Genomic DNA, 27,119 nt, shown 5'->3' with positions numbered 1-27,119 from the left:
ATCCCTGCCACAATTTTGTGGACCAGCTAGTGTAACTTCAAATGATGTGACACTGCAGAAGACTTTGAGGATACATTCAAAGCTGAAACCTCTAATGAGATCTAAGGTCTGATTCTGCGAGTATTGCGACTACTGCATCTGCAGTCATTTTGGTCTTGCTTTATGTTTCTTAACAGCCAGAGCGTGCTCTTCACATAGGTTTACTGCCCAGACAAAGAACGACAATATCCTTTTCTGGAGAACAAAGGCCACTGAAGTTGCCTGACACATTTGTGAAAGAGAGGGGTAAGCGGTGGAGTCCTCCATTAGTTACAATTTGCAGCCTCACCATCAGATGTCCCTAATTCTGACAGGCTGGACCTTAAAAGCCGTCACAAACAAAGTTAGAGGAGGTAGTGGAGTGATGAAGAGATGGAGGGAGCGAGGGCCAGTCCAGCACAGAAGGAGAGCAGCCAAGTGGAGTCAGTCAAGTAGATATATTCTGACTAAACCAGTGTTTCGCATCATGCTGAGTGAGCGAGCACAGTTTAGAGGTGAGAGTAAGAATCTGAGGCAGAGACGAGGATAAACACTGACAGTTTGAGAGCCTCAACATATGCTGACTCAGCACAAAAAAAAGACCACACTGTGCACTTTTACATAATGGATTTTTTTTTTTAGATTACTGTAACAGGAAAAAAACAAAACAACAACTATGTTTTATTTTAGTTGGTCCACAAATGGCTGACAACTGATATATGATTTGAAGCTAAAAACTGCCTCTAGTCCATTAATGCAGCTCCACGGAGCAGTGGCAGCAAAGATACACCAGAGAAGAGGTTGTCATTACTTCCTGACAAGCTTTAACAAGCACAAGACGCGTGTGCTACAGTCATTTAGACAGACAGAAAGTCACTGAACCATCCTGAAACCGTCCTTACTGTCCAAAGAGAGAGAGCAGATTATTTCTGTAGCAGACACATAACTTGGTTCACCAGGCTAACAGGTCTGAGTGTAGACAGAATGTAAATGGTCTACTGCTCCCTGCTCCCCTGTCAGCTTTATGAATAATACAAAAGCTTATAAAACATGGTTAAGACTATTTTTCTTTTAAGGACAATTTCCTTTTTTTTTTTTTTACAACATCCTTCAAGGTCAATGAACACATACTGTATATCACACTGACTTCTCTAATTAGAAGGCAGGAACTGCTTTTCTTATCTGATGGCATGTTCAAGTCCCCCCAAAAAAATCTAACTCAAACACTATGAGGAAAAAAGGTAAGTTTGGGGATGAATAGAGTGAGCGCTCATAGCTTTCAAGCTACTCTCTTAGGTAAGATGCTTTCAATGATTCATGTTTCCGACAGTTCCAAGCAGACATGGACACGGGGGTTAACTGAGAGAGCAACTTTAGAGAGATAATATTGCCTGGGTTTTGTTTGGTATCATGTCGGCAAAATATGTTCATGAATTTTTTATTTGGATACAGCCTTACCAGACTTTGCAGAGACCAAACGGACAACAAAATCAAAGTCTGTGACACAGAAAACCTACACATCAAACAGCCAGTGCAAATAAAGCGAGTTGATAAAAGGGAAATTAGAAAAGAAACATCTATCACTCCTCATATCCATCTGCTGCATTTCACTATCGCATTCGCAATTCAGACAAAACCCAGCATCTGCACTGTGAGGAGAGCAGATGGCTCAGATACAGGCATGTGTTACTTGAGGTAACAAGTACTGCTATTTTGGTCTGAATTCACATCTGCCTGGCTGTAAACTTTTGTATCTTATTCTTCACAGACTGTGCTTAGTCAGCAAATATTGGATGCCCTCAAACAATCAAGTTTTTCTGTTTCATTGTCTTTTTTAATAGCAATTTACCAGAATCCGCTGATCCCACGATAGTGCTGAGAAATGTGATGAGCCACGATCTTAACAGGCTACAAATGTAAACTGCTAGTATTCCAGACATTGAATAAAAACGCAGAGTGAAAGCAGATTTCTAGTCGGATAACGCAGTTTCCCTTGTGACTCCTCCTTTAATCTAATTTGCATTCACTTATTTTCCCAAAGAAGACGTGGGATAGGAGCCGTGCCATGACCAGTTTTATAAACTGTACATGCATTCGCATGTTTAATCCGATTGCTGAAAAAAAATGACATAATAACACAATTTACCAGTGCACTAGTATTTCTAGCTGTTTTTTTGAGGAGAGTGCATAGTGAGTTTTAAAACATCTAGTCGTGGTTTATAGAACGGCTTCACAATTTTATAAAGTGGGCACTTGTGTTGTTCAAGGCAGCGTTGACTTAGCTTTAAAGAAAATGTTCCATATCAACCTGTTAAATGAATACTGCACTGATTTGCATTTAGCGTTGTATTACCGGAATAGGGGTAGTATTTTAAAAAAATTGTGCTTCTTTATCTTCATTCTTTTCTTTGTTACGTGCCCACCAGTGACGCTTGGTCCTGTTAGCGTAACTGTTAGCAAAGATGGCGGACGTGGCTTACATTCGGGGAATGAGGTCCTGACCCCCTACGAGTGGGTCGTTGCAGTCTCAAGCCTCGGACCCAGGCTCGGAACAAGTGTCACTGGCGGGCCCGTAACAACAATAAGAATGAAGATATTTCTCAACTCAGGCGAAACTGAGGTTGGGAAGCACATCTTTTCCTATTCTAATAATACAAAGCTAAATGCAAATCGGTGACGTATTCCTTTAAACATGTGAAACAGTGGAAGTTGTAGTTAAGATCTGGGTTATAATTATTCTAAATATTCCAATATTTCCTATAAACGTCCTAAGTTGGCAATATATATTGTTGTCCTTCCTCATGCGATGCGATAATCGATACACCAGGGCGGACATTGATATTTTAATTCGTAAATTAAGGCGCTCTAAAGAGAAAGCTACTTTAAGAGATGCCCCATTCACGTTCAATACAAAGACTGTATGCAATTTGTTCTCTATGTTGTGCATAAATAGAGAAATGCTGCATTTTTAATCTCTTTATGATTGTCTTGCAATATACTGATTATCACAGAATCGTTGTATCGTGATATTATTGGTATCATGGACCATGTATTGCGTATTGTGAGGTACCCTGTGATTCCCACCCCAATAACCGCAATAAACACACATATAAATGTCGCTTTTCTAATAAACTGTACAATGCTGTGTGCATTATCCTTTCAGCTTGTTTAATAAAGTTTTAGTTGCTTCACTGCACAATTTGTTAAATGTATCCTCTATTTTAATGCTTCGTATGCAATAAATTATCAAACAAAAAAAAAGTAGTTGTAACAGAGGGCCATGTTGTTTCTCTACTCCCTAACGACTCTGCGCTGGTCGACATAAGCTGTTTTGTCGCAGCTGCCAAAAGAAAAAGCCTGCCAGCACCTCCTAATGCACAGCCCATCTACTCAATGGGACAACACTCACATTCATTTGCATAATATTTTGTGTATTACAAAAGCCATTCATGCAGACACTTCATACATTCAGAAGTCAGTTTGTGGCTTAGTTGCTGTCTTGAATGCCTAATGGGAATTTATTGTGTGCCTTTTATTAGAGGGCCATTTTGGCAGCTACGAAAAAAGTGCTATTAGCTGCAAGATTTAAAGTTTAAATGAATGATGGTTTAGAGCGAGTTAGCTTTGCACAATTACTGGATATTTATGAAGCTGGGAGCTGTTTTATTTTTGCAAAGGAACATACCAGTACCAATTCTAATTAAAATGAAAATTAAATATTAATTTAATTGATACGGAAAAGAGATTTTGTGTTCAGTTTGTGAAAACTCTGCTTTCTATTTTATGTAAAAATAGAAATAGGAGTTATTGGATAGACTCATTCATCCACTAACCTTGATTAAAAAATACATCTTGAGAGGTAAAAGGTAAAATAATAAAGCGGGAAGAGAGAGAGGGAGGCAATGTAAAATGTTCTGTAATTGTGTTCTGCAGCAAATAATCTTTTATCAGAAAAATGTTTTTCTCTGCAGTAGCACGTCTTAAAATATGCAGCGTTGATCTTGCTGGTGAACTATGCCTGTGTTTTTCCACCACTGATTGCTTGCTCACTAACATGCATCTTCTAGCCTCTTGATCTAGAGAGGAGGAGGGGTTAACCAATGCGCTCTGTTGGCATTAACAACCCACACCAGCTACTCTTCCACCACACAACCTCAGTTATGTCCCAATGGATTCCACATTCCAGAGTCTGTTTAATGTAGCTGATAATAATTTGTGCTGGAATACACTGTATACTCATGCCGTATCGACACAACCAGACAAATGTAAACTAATCTATTTCATTTTCAAGTTCTTTGTAAACATGGCATCATTTCAGGACACATCAAAAACATAGAAGAGGCAGAGACAGAACGAACAAAGCCAGGAGAACAGAAGGAGAAAATAAAGAAAATAAAGCAAACAAATCAAAAAATCTCCAAGCGACGAAGGTGGCGACAGTGAATGCCAGTGTAAGACAAAGGTGGGACTTTGACGTCATTGTTTTGTATTGGTTGTCTACATGAAAACTCAAGGGGCGCCATTTTAGGGCTTCCCAAACGCTGAATATAAAATAAAAACCTATGCAAATTCACCTACAATCATTTTTGTATGGTACATGGCCCTCATTTTCCTGAACTGGGCTCAACCTTTCATCAACATGAAGGATGATTAAGAGGAAAAAGGTCGGCTAAAACCTTTTTTGTGAACAGGTATGGTGAAGACAGCTTCAGAAAGATTGATCCCCCCCCCCATCCCCCCAACCGAGCTGATTTGTGTGCATCCTGACAGAACACATCAGACAGCCCAGTCGGTACACAACTCCTACACCTAACAGCATTTGTTTCAGCTTGAGCTCCACAAACAATTCTGACTTACTGTCAAACATCCAATCCACACCTTTGACACTCACTGCTGCTCTGAGGCGCAGCTCTGTCCACTTCACTCACACAAGTCACTGGTCAACACAGAAATAACAGCAAAAGAAACAACGGCTGACTAATTGTTCAGACAACAAAAGAGATTCATTCAATCTCATTGCAAACAAGGAATCATGATGTCGAATAGGTGTGCACTCACTCAGGGTGGAAGGTAGGGTCACACCGCGGTGACTGGTAGCCAGACCATCACAGGGCCAACACATAGAGACAAAACTATTTATTGTCAGACTCACAACTATGGACAATTTAGAGAATCCAATTAACCTCATGCAAACTCCACACATAAGATGCAATTAGCAAAAGGCAAAGGCTGCAATTTCTTGTTGTATATAAAAATGTCATACAAACATGTTGGATTAAGTTTTTAACCTTGCAAAAGAATGCACAGTATAGTCAATATTTTGATGGTGTCATATGGTAATGCTCCATCAACTTTCAGGTTTGATTTTTGAGAATGATATCACAAATCACACCGCAAATGCAACATCTATGAGTAAAAATTACAGTTCAATATAATCCCAAAATCGTTCAGCCCTAGATTTTATCGCACCAGTTCCACTCATGCTCAATTAAATATTTGAACTCAACTTTAATATATATATGCCTGCAAAATTTATGTTCATTTTTTGTCTCCCATATTCCAATTAAAGGTCCATCGATAATTAATGATCATGACGAAACTGCATAATGCAACAAACTGAGGACTCCTCCTCCTCCTCCTACCTCTTCCTTTCCCAAGAATATCAACAATCCATGGTGACCTTCACATACCAGAAAGGATGTAAACACACTTTCACAGCTCTCTCAACTTAATCTCCCACACTGCTATCGGTTTGTGTGGCTCAATCTATTCTATTCAAAATGCACGTCTGTCTGGGTTGGTGGAGCAACATTGTGGCCTCTGTACAGAAAGGTCCTTGCCTTAAGTACAAACCTAAGTCTTCAAAGACTATGAAAACCAATTGATTTAATGCTACAACACACACTTCAAGGCTGTCCTAGGTCCCTTAGACTAATTTGCCCAAACCAAAAGTACTTAATTAAAACCACATTATGCAATGGAGTGTGGTGTCCCAGGGGAGCCAAAATGTTCTTACCACAAAAACAGTTTCACACTTCTTATTTTTAACATTTACCACAACACTGCTTCACTGTAGAGCTGTGTACATTGCCTTACTCACCCCCCCCCACAACTACAATCTGTCCATCATTGTCAGACAGGCCATCATTAGTGGAAGCATTCATGATCCTCAGCAGAACTTGACATAACACCGTTAACACGAGTCCTCTTTGTGAAACTAATTGTCATTCAGAGTGTGAACATGTGAGAAGAGTATGCTGTGTGTGTGTGTTACTGTGCACCAGGTATTGGGACCATTGTAACTTTCCATTTACTAGAAGCATAAAGAACAAACGAAGGCCACTCCTTTCTCAACGTTCTTTTCTAGCCGTGATGATTAGTGTCAAACTGCTTTACGCTACAGTTTTTTTTCACTCACACATTCTTGCAGCTATATTATTTTCTACCACACATCTTTCACACCCCTTCACACGCTGCCTGTACAGCCGTCAGCAACAATGTGGGGGTAAGTGTCTCGCCCCTAGCAGAGCCCACGGCCCTCCAGTTAAAAGACGACTCCTTTCACCACTGATCCACCGTCAACCCCGAAGCTTTTAACACCGACTCCTCTCTTGCTTTTGATTTCAACACCAACACCTCATTCTGCATCTATGCAACGAGCGGAGAAAATGTGAGACTTCAGTTGTTATGACAGCAGCTGTGTGAGCCTGTGCTCCTTCACTTGCAAGCTAAATCTGTTAATATCTCAAATCTCTTGAAGTTCACAGGAACTCCACTGTGTCTGCAGGTGGTTTGTATAGGGATATAAAAAAAAACGAGTATCAGATTATATCGGACTGCCTCTAAAATCTCCGATACAAGCACTCCGATACAAGCACAATCACAACAGCGGGTGTGTGCTACTGATATTTTAGAGGTTAAACATTTTTCTTTAACCTCTGAAATCATAGGCTATGAAGCCGCACTACAAAATAAGTAATTAAAGCATGTATGATTCGTGCTAATATCGTATCGAATCGATGTCGGTATCGGCCAATACTCAAGGCTGCAATATCAGCATCGTAAAAATCGGAAGTGAAAAAGTTGTATTGGGACATCCCTAGTTTCAAACCACTTCAAACTCCGGAGATTCAAATGAGGTAAACATATTCTTGGCCTCAATTTTATTTTGTCCTACGCAGACTTGTACTTTCAAACAGCAGAGGCAATCATCTCTGTCTGACTGCAGTGAACTGGATACGGATATTTGTTTGATAGCAAAACATCCAAGCATATATATGACGGTGAGAAAAACATCAGTTTAGCGTGGTATATTTTCCCATATTGATCGATAACGAAAGCTATTAAGACCAGCTGCTACTGATTCAATGAAATGTGAGAAGCTATGACCTGAGACAAATTTTCGCTGATTGCCTGAAGGAAACCAAAAGTTTATGTTTCACCAACTGATATAAAATGAAACAACATTCCTTTAGCCTGACAGTCCCTTAGTATACAGTATTATACCTCTTGTTCTGGCTCTGCCCCAACATGGTAAATGGGAAAGATTAAAGTGCTGGTTTTCAGCTCTAATGGTGTTTCACCCACTTTTAACCATAATAACACAGGCCGATAATGAAATCCTTACAGATGTAAGGATGAAATAGATATAAGAAGTTCTGTCCTGAATATATTATAGACATAAAAGAAGTTTGCAGAGTTTCCAGAGAGACGGGACCACAAAAACCAAACGGAAGCAGGACCTGGGCTGTGCTTTTGAAGATGATAACTATGAATCTCGCTGACATGAGCCCTTGCTGTTCAACATTATCCACAAAAGCTAATTTACACCACAGTGAGTTTCTTTTTGCCCGCGAGTAATGATAGATAAATTCACACATTCTGGAACTGTAATTCTGAGGTTCTGATTCTGATATTGTAAGGGATTGAGATTCCAGAAATACTTCATACGAATGTTACCCACAAGAAAACCACACGTCTTGTTGATACCGGTGTTGTGGTTTGATTAAACATATATAAGTACATAACTGTTTGTTCTGTTTAGCTCTGATTAAATTCGTTAAATCTACAAGTTTGTGCGAGAAGGTAACGAGACATTCGCTTCTGTCACATCGGATGATATAAAAGGGGGGCTGTGAAACGCTGACGTGCTGGTGTTGCAGTTACATTTGGTGTCGAAAATATCCGAACTGGCAGGGGGGGCGAAGCCAAGAGGCTGAGCAGCAGTGACCTTGGTGCTGAGGAAGGAGAGTGGGACTGAGGAGGCTCTACACCTTTTCCCTCATAAATGCTGAGAGACAGAGAGACAGAGAGAGAGAAGGAGGTGATCAAATAAACTACACTAGATAGACACAGATGACGGCGATGTGGGAGTTAACACAGTATAATATAAACAAAGACAAGTGGACAGCATTATTCTTTGTCTCTCTGTTTCCTTTATATCACATATACTGTATCTCACATGGACACACACACACACACACATACACAGAGTCAAAGTAAAGCCTGGCTGCTTGTGAAGGTGATCTGGTCTGATAATGATCGGCTGTGAACCAGATGGATGAGTCGGGAGGTCCAGATAAGAACACGGCTACACAGGAGGGAGGATCCAAACTATTTATGAGGGTCCGCCGGGGCAGACACACTATCAATGGGAGGGTTTTTACTTCCTATAGAAATAAGCAGGTGTAAATCAAAGATAATGTGAAGGGAAAACAAAGTCCGACGGGGGCGGCGAGTTTGTTATTAGCTGCCGAATGACAATGTGTGCGTCTCAAGCGTTCCCAATCACAACTGTGACCTTGATACCAGAGGTGGTCGCCTGTGTCGTCTTACACACCAGATCAGATAAGATGTTTTCAATTTAGACTTAAAGGATGAAACCTGAAATGTCTGAGCTGTAGGTTTGATCTACTGCACCACACACGCCTATATTCCAATCTATTAGAAGCATCATTTAAATAACAATGGCTGCTGGAGCTGACATTTCAAAATGGTATGGATTTGAGAAGAATGCATTCGCGGTAAGAGCCACTTAAAACGCGACATTCAGACTCTTACATCATCTCACATCCTCACATGTTTCATACAGTATATGACAATGTGACTTTATACTGTAAATTACAAATGCATAGAGCAGTGCATTACATTAATCTAAAGATTAATCTATATAATGCATGCGAGGGCATGGTGAGATGCAGCATCTGATATTTTAATGCTCAAAGCAGAAAAAATGCACTTCGGCACAAAACAGCCAATTTCACAGACGCTGCGGCGGCTTAATTTTCTGCTTGAGCAATGCACAGGAAAATGCACAACATGATCCAATAACTGGAGCTGATGGGCGAGGACGGATCCATACATATGTATTATAATTTTTTTCGTCAGCAACAAACACAATATCTATACAAATTTGTGCCTCAACAGTTAATCGATTAACTATTTTGATAACTGAGTAATGTTTGCGTGTGTGTTTTCTTTCTTTCTTTTTTTTTTAAATAATTCATGTGGGCAGCATAACCACATGGTTATCCCTCACGTTAACTATAACCAGTTAATGCTTAAACCTAACCTTAATCTAACTCTATCTTACTCAGAAATAAGGTTCTGCCTCAGCAGGAGCAGGTTTTGATCTCCATGAGGACGACTGGTCCTGACAAGGTCAGTGTTGATGCCGCCAAGAAAAAGTCATAAAGAGGTAACAAATACAAGTACACACACACACACATGTGCACACAGAGGAGAACAAAGAAAAAGGTGCCTTGGGGAACAATTACCTCATAACTCAGTCCAGAGTAATTAGCTAAGCTTCAACTCATTAAAAGTCATTATTTAGTTATAATGTCCATTGACCTTCCACGCTACACAGTTGGCTGTGCTTTTGTCCTCTTCTCCCTGTGTGCAATCATGGGAGTGTGTGTTTGTGCGTGCATGTGTGGATAAAACCCTAACATAACTGCTTAAACCTGTAGATTATTTATCATTTATTACACACCTGTAGTACTGGAGTGAGTGGTAATGAAAGGGAGGAGTTAGCCAGGCTCAATATTTTACCATCTGTGGCAGGCAGCAGAGAACACCAGACATAATAATAATAATAATAATTAAAAAAAAACATACAAAATTGAAATTAAAATCTCACTTTCTCACTTTCACATTCTCTCGCCCTGCTGGTGTCTATTTGCGTGAGCTGGCACTGCAGCATCTCTAAAGAGAAAACATGAAAATGACAACCACACTGCGGGTCACACCATGACTGCCAACGCTGCTCACGCTGGGTTTATTTTATAATATATTTGGCCGATAGTTTGAATCTTGAAAAATAAATTTATTTATTTATTGAACAATAATAATAATAATAATAATAATAATAATAATATGGATGGCCATGAATATTTGTTTGATTATTAAAAACAGGGATTAGTTAATGTGATTATTCGTTATTCATAACAAACGACAAAGACGAGCCACGGCGAATGTATCATCCATGACTGAGTCTGTCTCTGTTGTGTTGGACATTTACTGACTTTCAGTGTTTTTGCGGTTATAAATGTGACACAGATCAGATCCGAGCACGAGCAAACATGGTGTTGCTGTGAGGTTGCATCAGTGTTAACTTGTTGGCTTCAACAGTTTAGACAGTTGTTTAGACACGGGAGGGGGGTGTACAGGGCCGTGCAGAGACAAGGGAGATTTAATCAAAAAAAGGAGATGGTTCAAGTGTGAAAATGACAGAGAGGAAGCAGAGGGAAAGAAAGAAAGAGCAAGACTGCTTATGAGAGGGAGAAAAACTACTGAGAAATGTTTTGTTTTTTTCGTCTTGAAATATTCCTGCAATGTTCTCCACTGTGACATTAACCTTTGGTTGACTGTGCCTACCGCTTCGCTTTCAAAGCGTTTATTATGTTCAGGAAATGGGTCGTGCTTTACATCAGTACATTTCTTGTGAGGCACTCACTCAGTGAATAAAATGGTAACCTTGACGACTCAGGCTGGCTTTGTAGTACATTTAAAGGTTCACTATACTGTATTATTACCAATTATGTACATGGAATCCCTCTATCCTAACCATTATCTTTGGCAGACTGGTTGTATTTGGTCAAACATGATGACAGTGGGGTGTGCAAACCTCCATTAATTTCAAATCCAACATGAACAATGTGGAAGCACTTAGGGCTGTCAAACTAAATTTGGAATTAATCATTCAGAGGCAACACAGCAGAGCAGTTTGCCTTTCGTTCAGACTAAGTTTGCATGTTCTCCCCGTGTGTGTGGGTTTTTCTACGGGTTCTCCATTTTTCTACCACAGTCAAAAAACATGCAAAGGTTAACTGGACACTCTGTAGGTGTGAATGTGAGATCTCTGTATGTTTGTCCTGTGATGGACTAGCGACCTGTCCAGGGTGTGACCCTCCTTTCACCCTGTGTCAGCTGGGACTGGCTCCAGTCAAGCGCAACCCTCACATGGAGGATAAAGTGGTAGACTATGAATGAATGAATGAATAATTAATTTACAGTGATGATTAAAAAGTTGTTTATCTTACTTAGTCCACCTACATTTGAACAAGTGGGTTGCAGTGAACACACTTTGAGAGGCAGTGGGATGAGTTTACAAGGACACCGATTGGGCACAGCATGGAAAACGCCAGCTGGTTTAAGTGTCGTGGGAGGCTGGTGCGTATCCAAGGCTTCACTCTGAACTGTAAATAATATAATTTTAAACTTTGATTAGCTGAGAAATTGGGTCAGGATAGTCTATAAAAGTTTGGCAGTCACATATTCCCAGTGCAGTGGGAGATAGCATGAGAATATCTAGAGTATCCAGGTGAGATGGTGGAGCCTGGCGTGGGCATTTAGGAAGCAGGACACTTTATTCGCGATGGATTATCAGGAGATCCTCCCGCTGTGTTCTCACACAAGATCACTCAGACATAATCCAGAGATTATGCTAGTGGAGAACCTCCAAGATGTCTAGACTTTCAGTGCATATCTGTAAACAGCTTGTGTTTCTTCAGTTATGTTACTGAATGGTCAGGCTCAGGAGCTCCCTTTCGAAGGATTTTTATTGCCAGTGACCTTTCACTCACAGTCATCCTTTCCTTATTTGTACTGTCATGAGATTTTGTGATTGATCCACTGTCCTTGTGTTTGTTTTTATTGGATGTGTGTGTGTATGTGTGGGATTTTTTATTTGTTCTCTCATGGTCGATCTCAACGTTACACAAAGGGTTTTCCTGTTTGAAAACTGTGCCCAATCAGTTTACACAGCATGTCTTTGTGGGTATTCATTTCCTGTCATGCAACAGGGTTTGTTTTGTTTTTTTGTTGTTCTGTTAATCATTGACTGAGCTGCATGTAGGACGACAAGATGGAACTATTCGATTTTGAGTAAGACAGCAAGAGAGTCCGAGAAAAGTCACGAAATCGACACATGCACAGCCAAACAAGCTCTCATCATTGGGTGTCCTAGTTTTTTAGTGACATACGTATTTCTCTTGCCAGTTTACTATGGTCATGGTGTGTGTGTGTGTGGTTAAGGGCAGTTCTTCAGGCAGTGATATTCTCTGGAAGCACATTGTGACACATTGGAGACAAGTCTGAGGATGTCTGTGCAGGTCTAGTCTGGTGGATGGCACAGTGCTCAGGGCATGGCATCACCTCTCCAATTAAGGACAGTGAAAAAAAACACCCTGCTATATCCTCTACCTCACACACACACACACACACACAGACACACTGTCACACAGAGAAAACACATGACTCTAAGTTCCTGTTGTTCCCTAAAATGCATCATCTCGGTAAAGTTTAGAGTTGGAAAACTTGGCGTTTCTTGGCAAGTGCGAGTATCTCAAACTCTTAAGTGACTCATGAATTTAATTAGACGAATGAACTGACAACAAGCGCCTAATGTGTTTGGGTAATTATCCACAGAAATAAGAAAAATGTACCAATTAACAATCATGTAATTCTTCTTCCAATCATTTTCAGCAGGCTGTACACTAGGAGGTGTGACGCTGCCCTCCACAATATGAAGTTTTTAAATCACATTTAAAAGTCCATAATCACAGTTCAAACTGCTTTAACACAGACTGAAGTTGTCTCGTCCACAGCTATTTATGATTTTATGTGAGAAACAGGAAGAGTGTTCTCTTAACGATTGGAGTGAGAAGGTTTCTTGTTGTCGTTGATGATAGTTCTGCCTTTGTCATTCATCTGTAAAACTATCAGGGATTAGATGAATGCCTTTGACGGTATCGCGTGTCATGTAATATTTGTTCGAGCACCATTTATCTCCTCGTTTGTCTGCCCTCCTCACAGCGGGTAAGCAGCAGATGATTAGATGGGACATGATTCTCGGGATACAATGCAAATAGATGATTAAAAAGAGTCTTTGACAATGGGGCGGTCAACCTGCGAACTTATATCTGTGTGCGCGGTCTCGTCTCGCACCTGCCCGAGGCTGCCCTTCAAGGACCCGGCATATAATTAAAACGTACTCATTAAAGAGAGCACACTGTGGGAATTACTGTATCGTTTCTGTAAGCTGTTTTCTAGCTTTAATAATCATGGCAGCCTGGCCACAATGCAGCTGATTAGGCCACAGTTTGTTTACTGAATGTACCAGCAGCTATTCAAGAAAAGAAATTGTCAAATCAACTGTGAACTGTAAACTGTGGTATAGTTAATGCATCTCACATCGGCTGATTTCTTCATGCCATAAACCTTGAGCTTCATGGTGCAAATACTTTTAGTAATGATTTAAATATTAAAAGTTAATTCAGTCATCAGTCATTCAACCATCCACTGATTTTTTTTATCGTTCTCCTGAGCTAGTTTAACATTTCTTTAGAATCAATTAATATCTTTGAGTTCCCATCCCTGAATTAAAGTAAAGAGTTTTTTGAAGATATCTCTTATGGTAATGCTCGATCTTGTAATAAATCCATTATATATATATTAAACTGGCTTTAATCCTTAGTCATATTCAGAACTTAAGTTCAATTGCAACATTATTTGGGGCGACGGTAGCTCAGTGGTAGAACGCTTAACCCCACATTGGTCCTGTCGACTGTGATGAAAGATCCATCCATATTCTACCACTTTATCCTCTACATGAGGGTCTCAGCTGACATAGGGCGATAGGTGGGGTAGACCCTGGACAGTTTGCCAGTCCATCACAGGGGCACATTTAGACAAATAACCATAACCATTCACTCTCACACCTACGGAAAACGGAGAACCCGGAGAAAATCCACCCACACACACACACGGGGGAGAAAGGACCTTGTTCCGACTGGGTCTCAAACCCGGGTCTTCTTGCTGCAAAGGCAAGAGTGCTAACCACTGTGTGCTGCACATAGATGCACTGTATGAAAGTGTGAGTGAATGGGTGAATGGGAAAACTGTAGTCATCAAGACGAGAAAATGTGCTGCATAAATACAGACCATTCATTTACACATTTGGGGTTAAATGTCAGAATCAGCTAAGTAGGACAATATGGAAAATATGTCATTATAATATTTTCTTTCCATATTATATAGACAGACTATTAAATAGCTGAGGCTGCTCTATGAATATAACAGTGACTCGGAGGTACTGACTTAATTGTCAGTGAGCAGACATCTGGCTATCTAATAGTGTATATGGGCACCATAATCAACACAACTCACACACACACACACACTCACATACAAAACAGATGGGTGCATATACACATAGACATTCTTGTGCAGCATTCTCTATGAGGACACTCATATAAATGACACATTCCTGAGCCCCTTACCCTAAACTTAACCATCACAACTAAATACCTGACCCTCAATCTTAACCTTAACATAAAGCCAATTCTAAAACTAACCCTAAGACCAAGTCATAACCATGAAAAAGCAGGAGCAGCCAAAATGTCCTCACAAAGGCAGATTCTGTAGTAGTTGGGCAATATGATGAAAATGGTTTGTAAGTCTTCTGTTGTCTAACACCACACACACACACACACACACTCTCAACTGACACCAACCAATGGCACAGGGTCAAAAAAACGTTCATGAATCACTAACCCACATCCATAAATAACCACAGGTTATGAGGGCAGACCCCCAGAGAGAGAGAGAGAGACGGAGAAATTTGTTCAATATTAAATTTTCCATTTGAAACCACAGGGTTTTCACCCTGTTTGATGTGACCTTTCCTGGACAAGGTGGTGCTAATTAAGAACAAATCAGATGCACGGTTACCAGGACATGTCTGAGGAAAGGCGCTCTAAGACATGACATGAGGCTCCGACACTAGAAAATAAAGTGGATGTACTGCACCATATCAGCTATAATCCAGTTACATCACATCCCATCCCTCAATCCACAGAATTCCTTAACCTCAAACATCTCTGACACATAATTAGAAAAACTTATCTTTGGTTTAGGAAAATGTTTTCTCACCTCAGGTCCTCTTTGATAATTTAAAAGCAAATAATAAAAAAATAATCTCACAAACAGTCCCTGGAAGGTATGTTTCCAACATTTGTTTTTAAATATTCTGCCCTAATCATCCAATGTGCTCGTTTACCTCTCACCTTCCTGACTACATTTGACTTGCTAATTAAACTTTACTATTATCTGGGGTTTAATTAAACACACTCGACAAAAGCAAACAGAGCGCTTTTCTGTGTGGTGTGCGATATGTAAATGTAATTGGCTCGATTGCCCTGTCATGCTTGCAGTTGTGTGTGTGTGTGTGTGAAAATACTTGTATTTGTTACATCATTAGGACCTTCTCTGGCATAAAGACTGACCTTGTCAGTACCAAAAACCTGGTCCTAATGAGGCAGCACCTCATTTCTGAGAAAGTGGCTAAGTTTAAGGCAGAAGATTTGAATTGTGGTCGGGTTGCACGGTCCTGAGAAGAATCGCTGTTCTTAGCGTCTTTCACACACAAGTTAGCAGGTACACCTGGGATTCTTAAACCTGGGTTAAGCTGCTAAAAATGAGATTAACACCATTCTCATTGGCAGTGGTTGTGTTGTGGTGTTTTCCCCCCCAGCTGCATTACCCAAGTGTATATTGTGACGTCATGAATGTGAGGGAAGAAAAAAAGCAACACCATAGAACTTCAGTCATTACGTGCTTTTTTTTTACTTTGGTTTCTACTTAAATGGATTATTTAAAGGTGACATCGAATGCTCGTATCGCACATATATGTTAGTTATGGAGGTCTACTTACATATATTAACCTGTTTTCATGGTCAAAATCCTCCTAGTCGCTGCAAACGAGCCAATCGAAATATCTCCTCTCCTATTTCAGATCAAAATCACACCCCCAGAACGCAGACTGTGGTGATTGGCCAGCCAACGATTGGCCAGGTACCTGGAAGTGACGTAATTAGCACGTCAGCTCTCAGATACACAGCTCCCCCTCTGGCACGGTGGATGCTCTGCATCTCAACAGCTACAACGAGAGAAGTTCTTCTTCTGCGGTTGAATGTACGCAACCGGATGTGCCCAGGAGGTGGTGAGAGGAGTGGTGAGGTTTCCTGATGACATCATCAGCAAACGGAAGTGCCGTTCCGCTTTGCAGAGTTATTTTCTCAGCAGTGGCTGAACTGTTTGTTCTAAGACTTAAGGGTTTCATAAACAAGGTAATGACGCAGATACACACACAAAAGCAGCGTTAATTGGAGCTTCCGGTCTATGTCGCCTTTAAAAGATCTTACTGATGAAAAAAAAAATACTGCATTACATACATTACAGCAGTCTTGTTGCTTTGTTGCCTTTTTGTCTATGGGGCTCCCTCTACTGTTTCGGAGTGAATATTCATGCCAGTTGGCATCTGTTTTGCAAGCTTCTATGTTTTTGCTCACTCAGACAGTCGCTTCCTACTCTGACAGTTTTCCCTGCTTATTTTTTCGACGGCTCTTTCACGTCTAAATAATGCTATCACTGCCTTGATTTTATAGCTGGTACCTGGCTAGGGTGTGTGTGTGTGTGTAGTACTATAAAGAAATACATGTTTCTTGTGAGACCTGTGACTTCGCAGGACCTCCTGATTCTGAGGACTCTGGTTCGACCGGCCCTGATCTTGCAAGGCTGGATTTCCGCTAACGGACAATATGGGTGGAGTGGAGACAGAAACAACAATCTCCTCACAAAAAAGACATTTAACCATCACAATGACTCCAAAGCTGTTAAATTAGGGTACATATCATATGGTAATAGCCAGAAGATGAATAATAGTCATAATGTTGTGACGGAAATGGTGCATCTCTGCCAAAAATAGAGCAGAAAGAAGAAATTGGCAATTTTTTTAAAAAAGACAGCCTGAACCCAAGATAGTTACCTATTCTCAGAGTGGGACAGAAGTGTGGCTGTAAACGACAGTTATGCTGTGACTTTATGGGACATTAAGTTGTTGGATCACAGCGAATGAGCTCAGTTGTTCTCGTGGGAGCAAATGAAAGAAAAGTTTAAGTTCATTTTGCAGCATTACAGACAATGAATTAGACACAGCCTGGGCTGGCATTTAAAAAAAAAATAAAATTAATTCCTATCACGCTTCCAATATCTGCTTGGTCTAACCTCTCCTGAAGGGGTTATCTGGAGCAAATTGAAATTGCTTTCACCACTTGAGCGATAAGGGTTTTAAGGTTGAGCGCAGGGTCAAAGCCAGCTATCAAGAGTTCCATCTCTTCCTCAGTTTATGGTCTGGTGGACACTCGTTGATCTCACACAAACCGCATGCTTAAATAAGGAAATGAGGCTCTGGTGACGCACAATATGTGGTCGGTTGGCGAGCGCTGCAATTTGATGAGAAAGAAATGGAAAGAATAAAAAAACTGCAAATATAATACCTTCATAGGTGAGATAGTTCAGTGAGATAGAAATAGTTTGAATGTGCTTTACCTGCTATGACCAGCAGAGGAGGATGTTGTCCAACTTTTTACTGGACCTTAATTAAGACAAACGTCCAAGTTGAAAAGACTTCACCTCCTGAATTAATCATTTTTGGGAAAATAAACTATTCATATTACCGGCATAAGACTAATTTTGGCAGCCCTTGGATTTCACAGTTTCACTTGTTCAAAGTTACTCCACACTTTAATTGCACCAAGTCTGACACTGGAGCCTGAGGCCACATTTGCCTTTGAACATATTCTCTCCCCTCACACTCTCTCATCAGCCTCCTGATCTCTGTATCATACAGATATGTGATGAGTTAACCTGCAGGGGCAACTGATGGAAGTCACTGCAAAGTCATCTCACTGTAGAGATGAAGAGAATAAACATTTGACCTATTCATTTTGAACATATGGTATTATTTTACAGCCAAATATTAAAAGTTTTACATCGTGTGGAGGATAAAACTGTAAAGTGCTGATGAAGAAGGAAACAAGGCTTCTGTTTTGCTGATATTTCAGTCTGCACTTAAAGCAACATCACTGCTTTAAGGCTGCATAAATAAAAAAAAAAGCCAAAGCACATACACACACACACAGAGGAAAAATCATTCACATACACCAAAACACAATAATAAAGGTGTCGTGATTTAATTAATTTCTTACAGTTATTTTCTTTAACTCTCAGCACATTTTAAATTAAAACCCTTGAAAACATAAAACCCTGCATTTCATTTTGTTATTGTTACCGCAGACTTGAGGTTATTTATTTTATAACACGGTTTCACTATGTGTGCCGTGTATAAAGGTACATAAACTTTGTAAACTTGGTCCAAACCTGGGAGTTAAATCATCCATAATGTCTGTACTACTGATGGATCAATGTGTGACTCATACTAAAAACACCCCATTCAGAAAAATGTCCTGATTATAATTCTGTGAGTATTTCAATGTTCAGGATCAATGCAGCTCTGCAAAGCCAGTTGAAATTTACGGACAAAGCTCAGACAGCTTCATCAGAAAGACACTGAATGAACTTGGCTGATAAAGAGTAAAAAAAACAAGGCAGAGATGGAAAACTTTACCCCATTCACACAACAAGCTTCTGTCTGCCTCTGCTGTTAAAGTTAAATATTCTGGTTTTAGACCTAAGCTTTCTGATATGTTTTATAAGTTTAACAGACTCTGTGGCGCAACGGTAGTGCGTCTGACTCCAGATCAGAAGGTTGCGTGTTCAAATCACGTCAGGGTCAAAATTATTGGGCAACGTACATAAACATGTGCCTGATGTGTGTGTCTACCACAAATTCTAACACGCCTCAGTTGCTCGTATTGGCAAGTGTGGAAGCACAGAACTAGAGCTCAAACGATGAATCGGTTTTAAGCTTTTTTCATGATTAAAACAAGATTTATGATTGTTTAAGCTTCTTAAATGTGAATATTTTCTTAATTTCTTTGCTCTGGATAACAAAGAAATCATTAAAAGTGAATCCTTTTGGTTTGTGGACAAAACAAGACATTTGAGAACGTCATCATTTCCAGGTTTGACGAATACCGATCAACATTTTTTAAGGTTTTCTGATATTTTATGGACCAAACGATTAATCGATTAATCGAGAAAGTAATCGACAGATTAATCGATTATGAAAATAATCATTAGTTGCAGCTCTACACAGAACCACCAAAAACAATGCTTTACTCCCACTCTGTGTGGTGAATTAATAAGCTCTATGTCATTAGTATATGGAATAGTGTCCATTCTTTATCTAGTCCACTGTGAGGTTGATAGGAGAGCTAGAGCTAATGCCAGCTGCCATTGGGTGACAAGCAGGGTACAGCTTTGGAGATCTGGAGAAATGGGAACCCAGAGTTCCTGGAGAAAACCCACACAGACACAGAGACGGTGGAAGAACATGTAAACGCATGAAGTATTTTCATGAAGCGTTTTTAAGAACTAACCAACCACAACACTGGCAACATGGTGGATCGCAATGAACTTCTGTGAGCTGGAATTCACTGGACGCCTAAATCACCACCAAACATCTCATCTCTTCTGGAGACCACTGCATGTTCTTTGTTTCCTTGTTTCCTTTCCTGTTCTTTGCATTTAAACATTTGGGTACAAACAAGAGCTAGATGATAGTAATATGTTCACAAGGAGAAAACTTCCTGCTGGGAACCAGACTTTCACATTGCAAACCTATTTACATTTGAAGCAAACGTGCTGCTGCAGCTCATAACTTGGTTTGGGGACCGGATTCGTGCTGGAATTGCTGTGCAAGTGTGAAAGTGTCTGCTTGCAGTGAGGAACCAATGCTAACGGCCACGTCATCTTACTGACTATTTGGTAAGATGATGTGGTAGTGTAATGGAAAGTGAGAATCAGGAACAACATGTTCCTCAGTGATCACTGCACAGACAAGTGACAGTTTTATGTTTCTGCTTGTGGTTTTTGTTTTTATGTGTCTTTAATAAGTGGAATATGAAGTCAGTAAGAGGCAGAGAGGTGTTGGCAGGCGAGCAGGAGGATCATGTAAGACACACGCAGACGTTTTGCAGTGTCAGATGAAGCAAATGTAAGACGTGGGAAGGAAGAAGAAAGTGAAGGAAGAATAAAGCAAACTGAAGATAAGGAGTCAAAGATCTTGGCGTGATAGTTTCTCAAGAAGAACAGCATTTGGAAGTCATGCATCTTGGGGTGAGGGAACTATTTTGCACAGAGATGACCCTGAGCTGTTGGAAAGACATGGCCATGGAGGGACAGAAAGAGGAGCGGACAGTTGAGACGCATGAGCTTTTGAGCTATTCTCGTCCTAACATCACCGTCTCCCTTCATACCCATGTCCTGTGAAACAGGATCCCAGAGTTGCCCTTCATGTGAGAGGGTGGTCACTCTTGAGTTTTTAATGGTGTTAACGGTAAAACTTGTGCATGGAAACTCGATCCCATTAAATCAATCATCCGTCCCTGTCTTACCGTCTTACAGGCAGATGTATTGTTTACCGTTCTTTTGTAACGACTGCACAAATAGTCAATGAAAATGTTTGAGCATGGGCTTTAACAACCAACTCTTTTTGCTGAGACAGGAGAAACGCAGGCACCTGAGATAACAATGAACATTTCTCCACATACACACACACACACAATCTCTTTACTTTCTCTATAAAAAAAAATACTGGCAGCAAAATAAATAGCCCGGCATTAAGTTCCCCCTCGGGCTATAATGAAATATTTCCATCCTTCAAACATCAAACAGTTACCGTAATTTATGCCTTTAATGACGCATTCTGCTCTGCATGATCAGAGTGTTACAAGATTCCATCATTCAATTTCACGACATGGGCCGTTATCTAATAAAAAGCTGTGCTCAGATTGAATTTCTGTCAGCCCATTTGTGAAAGCAATCAACTCCCGAGTCTGTAAAAACACACGCACGCACACAATTACACATAACGGACGGCGCCCTATAAAGAGTGACGCTAAAAATATAATCTTGGATGAGACATAAGATATACTGTAGATACACACACACACACACACATACAATTCACAGTGAATTGGTCTACTTAATCTTAGCTTCCTTCATCTCCTCTCCAATTCTCCTTTACCCAGCACTGACGCCTCTTCTATTCTCTCCTTACACACACGTCCAAACTTGTTTTTATATCTTAGTGAGGACACATTATAGAAATAATGCATTTCCTATCCCCGTACCCTAACAATAACCATCACAACTAAGTGCCTAACCATAAGCCTTAATCTAACCCTGATTTAAATCGAATTCTAACCCTAATCCCTAAAAGCCCAGACAAAAATGTCCCAACAAGGCCAAAATGTCCTCACAAAGGTCACACAGGTTTGTGCAGCTCTTCTTAGGACACTGCATTGACCTCAGTTCATCGGCACAGCCTAAACAAAGCATTATCCCTAATCTTACTCATAATTCAAATCTTAGCTCCAAACATAACACTTCCTTTAGAGGAAATTAGGTTCTGCTTCCCTCATTAGGACCAAATGTTGGGTGTCAATGAGGTGTGTGCGGTCCAAATGCAATCTAATTCTAACCCCAACCCAAAAACCAAAGTCATAACCATCAAAAAAGCTCTTTAACATTGTGAGGTCGAGCTAAAATGTCCTCACAATGACGGTTTTAAACCAAAAGCTGTCCTTACAGACTGATTAAAACATGTACACACACACACACATAAAGAGTCAGTGGTGCTCAGAATAGACTAATCTCATGTGACAGTACACAACTAATACATCTACTGGACATTTCTGCTTTGCTTCACAACTTTCATATAGGGGCACTATATTTCATACAATGTCTAAAATACCACTAATTTCACCTTTGGGGTTTACTGTTAGCAGCATATAGTTTGATGCATGGGACAAAAGCAGCAATTAAGTATAGAAAAGGGTAAATGAAAATGAGATAAAAGAATCCTGTTTCACAGCAGCTTTGCCATTTAGTTCTTTTCCAATGGCGCCCTCTTTTGTCAAGACGGGGGAGTTGAAGCGCTGTGTTCAGAAACTGCTGACTGACACAGAGGTGTGGCATGCTGGATACGTTATTGCCACCTTGACATGATTGATGTAGACACGTGTAAGTGACAGTGGGTGTCGTGTGTGTACTTATTGTGTCGTCCTGTAACGGCTGCGGTTTTGGCACCGAGCCCCGTTTACCTGCGAGTCTGTGCTGCTTGGTGCTCACACGGTTGGTGTTCTGGACGGCGCAGCACAGGTGGAGCATGGCAAACATGGTGAGGATCATCACCACACTCTGCAGCAGCAGCGTCAGCTCAAACTGCTTCCCTATCCTGTACAGACACGACCACAACACCAGACATGTTTTTATAAAAGGAGTGGGGAAAAAATGCAGTCGAGACAAAAAAAACAAATTAATGTCATTTGCAAACAAAGCAATTGATATGTGGGGATGTCATACTGTATATGCTGTAAGGGGCAGAGATAGAGCTTTTAAGATTATAAACACTATGTTCTTTGACTGCAGCACTGAAAAATGGACGAATGGACTGGGGCTAATCTGACAATTATCTTCTGACATAGGACCAAACGACTTCAAGGAAAATATCTAATGAGAACGGTGCTGACAGATATTGCAATTATGATTTAATTTGGGAGTTAATCACTAGATTGTGAATATGACGGAGGATTACTGCATGTCACCATCAAAACGCAATACATTCTATTGCGAGAACTTAAAGATATGAACTGTTTCCAGTGTGTATGAGATACATTTTCGTTTTATTTTAGTGTATATAAGTCAAAAATAGAAGATGTAAATAGCAGGGTTTTTTTAAATTTTATGATATATTCTTGTTTTTTTTTTTTACCCTTATCACAAGTAGGTTGAGTGGTAACAACTTAATAAACATACATCCTTACTTCCACATTAACAAGTAGCTATCGACATTTATATTGCGGAACCAAAGGTTCCAGAATCAAACCCAAAATCAAAGTGAGCTTTTATTCTCAAAAGAAGAAGGTGGACCGCCTTGTCCTCCTCACCAGAAGAAGATGCGCAGAATGTTGGCTATGAGCAGCACCAGACACACTCTGGTGGAGAAGCCCTCGCTGTTGCTGCTCCTGGTGATCTCCTGGTACTGTGGCACGTAGGGCAGAACTCCTCCAAACACCATGACGCAGGACGCCAGCCAGGACAACAGCGTCCACGAGCCCTCCATGTCCTCCTCCTGTAGGACCACCTCTGCATCCATCACGCTGAGGGAAGCTCAGGGGGCGTCTACAGCTCAGACCCTGGAGATTAAAAGGTCACAGGATAAATGACCTTGTATTGACGTGTAAGAAGCTGCCGTTAGAGAGCAAACCAATGAACGATGGGGATCGAGTGGAACGGTTTGGTACAGTACAGCCCCAAAAGTTCCATTTTTTGGCACCCGTCCCTTTGGTACCAAAGTAAAAGGTACTGTTCTCAAGCCTGAAGTCACAGATGTGACAAATCCCATAGAGAGACGGTGAAAGGACAGTAATCCGTAATAAGTTACAACAGTGTGGCAGTGAACCAGCATGCACCCTGAACCTGAAACAGCTCAGCAGTCATTCATTTGATGATTTACACCTTGTGATTTTCCTGCCGCGTGACCTGCCGTGACAAAGGCCTACAGCCAGTGAAGGCACTGCTGAATGGGAGGAGTCAGCATGAGCTGCCACTTTTGTCGAGATAACAAGTCAAAACTCAAACTCTTTGTCTCCTCCTCCTACTAACTGACTACTATCAGACTGTAACACGTTTTTTTTTTTGGTGAGTCTACACAGAGTCACCAAGCTGCTCTGTCTCAAAGTCAAATTGTTTCATACCCGAAATGGAAATCTGATCTGCAAACAACAGGCATCAAGACTGAAAGTAAAAGACAACAAAAGTTCTCCTACCACACTGAATAAGACACTTAAAAACAATATTAAATAAGTAAATAAATGCTCGACTGAGAGACTTTCTGTGTTGCGTTTGCATGTTGCATTGAATGTGCACTTCAGGTTCTTCCTTGCACAGTCCGAAAAGCATGCAACGGTTAATTGGACACTCTAAATTGACCATTATTGGACATAATTGAGTGAATGGTTGTTTTGACTCTGTGTAACAGACTGACGACCTGTCCAGGGTGTGATCCCGCCTTTCCCCCAATATCAGCTGGGCTAACAGGTGAACTAAATTCATGTTAAGTGCTGTGCAATGGCAACAGGTGAAAAAAATACAACTAAATATTTGTTGTTTTGGTAAAAGGAAACTATCGTGCCTTACTTGCCACTTCAACCAGCTTTGAAAGCCTGTTTTTACTTTTAATTTTATTTCTAGTCAATTTCCCATTTGAATGACAGCCAAACAAAGCCACAATACAAAATGTAAGTAGAGAATCAATAAAACACTGATTCAACAAGGAAATGAAAACAAGCACGCACACATGGAGGAACTTCATTTTACTGAAACAAAAGAAAACTGGACTTTCCTGTTCTGTCTACATTACTCCTGATTCCGGTAGTGGAGCAAACTATTCCCTACATTACTGTTTTTTTATGATTAGCAGGTCATTTTTAGGGGTGATAACTTTAATTACTAATTATGCAGGGTTAATGGCTCGCTCCGCGTTCACAGCTCTTCAGAAATGCCATATGAGTGGTTTAATTCATGTGTCAACAAGATCATAACCTGCCCACAGCGAGAGGAAGTGGAGGTTGACATGGCGTGATCCCGTGGAGCTGTGTAATAATCGTTGCATAACTTGGCAGTGCTATTTTTCATTAACACACAGGGTCCTGGCATAATGTAAACATAAACCCGTTTGTTCCCATAAAGTGTTTGGCAGCCAGTCAGCTGACAACAAGTCAGTCAGTAAGGCTTAGCAGAGCACTTAAGACACAGGATCCGATTTTAGCAGGTCCAGTGTTTACATTTCCAGGAGGGTTAATTCACTGGCAGAAAATGAATGAAGGTTTTTTGTTGTTGTAGCCTTAGAATAAACTTTTATTTGTATTTGAGTTGATGGGCTTGCTCTCTGGAGGCCACCATGTGTCTACAGCAATCCCAGTGGACAAGGAATTATCCCAAACTTCTCTGAAACATGAGTAAAGTAGTGAGATACCAAAATATACTGTATGTTGACAGACAACGGTCGGGCTATGGACTTCCAGAAAACTATGCAGGGTTAACCTGGGGGTGTAACGACATTAGGGCTGAAACAATTATTCGATTATGAATCGATTACTAAATTAAGCGTCAACTTTTTGGTAATCGGTTAGAGTTTGGTTTTCTCAAGCAATAAAACAAGATCTCAGCTTCTTAAATGTGAATATTTTCTGGCTTATTGCTCCATTTGAACAAATAAATCATTAAAACTGAATATTTTAACAGGACATTTGACAACATGATCATTTCTCAGTGACACCGATCAACATTTTCTGTGGCAGCGAACTTTAGGTTAAGGAATTATTCACAAACCCCTCAAATGCAACCGGTAACCCCGGTTCTCTGAAACAGCAGGGAGGTACTCACATAGAGAAATGGCTGTTGAAAGAGAACAGTTGAAATATGTTGTGGGTTTTTTGTGTGGGGACCAAAAAAAATTCTCCCTCTTGACCTAACATAACCTAGTACAACAGTTGCTCACGTAAGTATTTGTAAATTACACAATTATTACAATCTAGTTATACATTTAGTAACTACGGGGGGATAGATCCAGTGAAATATCGCAGTATTTTGCGTGATAATATTGCTTCTGAGACACCAATAATTTCAGCATATCATTGTTTTTTTACAGATGTTACAGATTAACATTTAACTTTTTGTGGATCACTCTCTGCTCACTCTCTGTTGTGCAAGTATATCGCAATATGCAATTTCGCAAATACTCAGTATGTGTTTCTGGTAATTCCCGTCCCAACTAACTAGTTTGCATGTGTTGTTGTTTAAAAGATTAACAATGGAGCGGCCCTTTACGACATCACTCCATATTTGTATTGTTTTGATTGTTTTAAGCGTCCGTTACCATCAAGCATTGCTTTTATTTTATTTTATTGTTATTAGTGATAATATACCTTTTGTATTGGAATACAATGTCCTTGAATAATGAAAGTTTTTCATAGTTTTCTCAGGGTTTTAAGGGTCCAGGCAGAATGTGAATGAATGAGTGAGTGAGTGAGTGAACATCATCGCACACTGTATGTAGTGAGTAACAGAACAGGCTGTGTTATGTAAGCAAAGCATAGCTGCATGGGGCTGGGTCAACATGCCTGAACTTTAAGGCATCACTTTTGGTCTGACACAGCAGCGACTACTGCACAGTAGCGAGTTAGGAAACGTCACGTTAGCAACGTTAAAACATGTTTTCACGTTCAAATTACCTTTACGACATAAAAAAAACCAAAAACATCTCTAAAATAACCTGAAAAAAAATCTAAATGTGTTGCCATGATAACGCGCTGATGAGGATTTGTAGCGTGTGGCTGTTTGAGAGGTAGAATTCGAAATGTAACCGTTAGCAACGTTAAGCTTTCACTCACCAGTCGCTTTCACTTCAACAGGGACCCGCACACACCCCACGCGAGTCAAAAACACACTGGGAGCCCTGACACGGACAAGCTCACACTTTTGAAATCATTACTCCTCCTCTCCACACTGGAGAAGGAGGAGGAGACACACACACACACACTCGTTCAAGTTTACACAGCTATTCTTGT

At 40.4% G+C, this 27,119-nt stretch overlaps 1 protein-coding gene and 1 non-coding gene across 2 annotated transcripts in view; one reads left to right on the top strand and one right to left on the bottom strand.

Moving 5' to 3' along the window:
- The window catches only part of si:dkey-246g23.2 (solute carrier family 66 member 2), a 46,660-nt gene extending 19,541 nt beyond the window's left edge, over positions 1–27,119 (bottom strand). Inside the window, exons 1-3 of the mRNA XM_058645469.1 lie at positions 26,943–27,119; positions 23,436–23,684; positions 22,590–22,723 (exon numbers count right to left, since the gene is read on the bottom strand). Of these exons, the coding sequence (XP_058501452.1) occupies positions 22,590–22,723; positions 23,436–23,644 (343 nt within the window). The 5' untranslated portion in view covers positions 23,645–23,684; positions 26,943–27,119. The remainder of the gene's footprint in view (positions 1–22,589; positions 22,724–23,435; positions 23,685–26,942) is intronic.
- trnaw-cca (transfer RNA tryptophan (anticodon CCA)) lies at positions 19,085–19,156 on the top strand. The gene has a single exon. It is a non-coding gene; the product is annotated as a tRNA-Trp (tRNA).

This window comes from Solea solea, chromosome 12 (genome assembly GCF_958295425.1).
Source record: "Solea solea chromosome 12, fSolSol10.1, whole genome shotgun sequence".
NCBI lineage: Eukaryota > Metazoa > Chordata > Actinopteri > Pleuronectiformes > Soleidae > Solea > Solea solea.
This window is presented reverse-complemented; position numbering and strand designations above follow the sequence as displayed.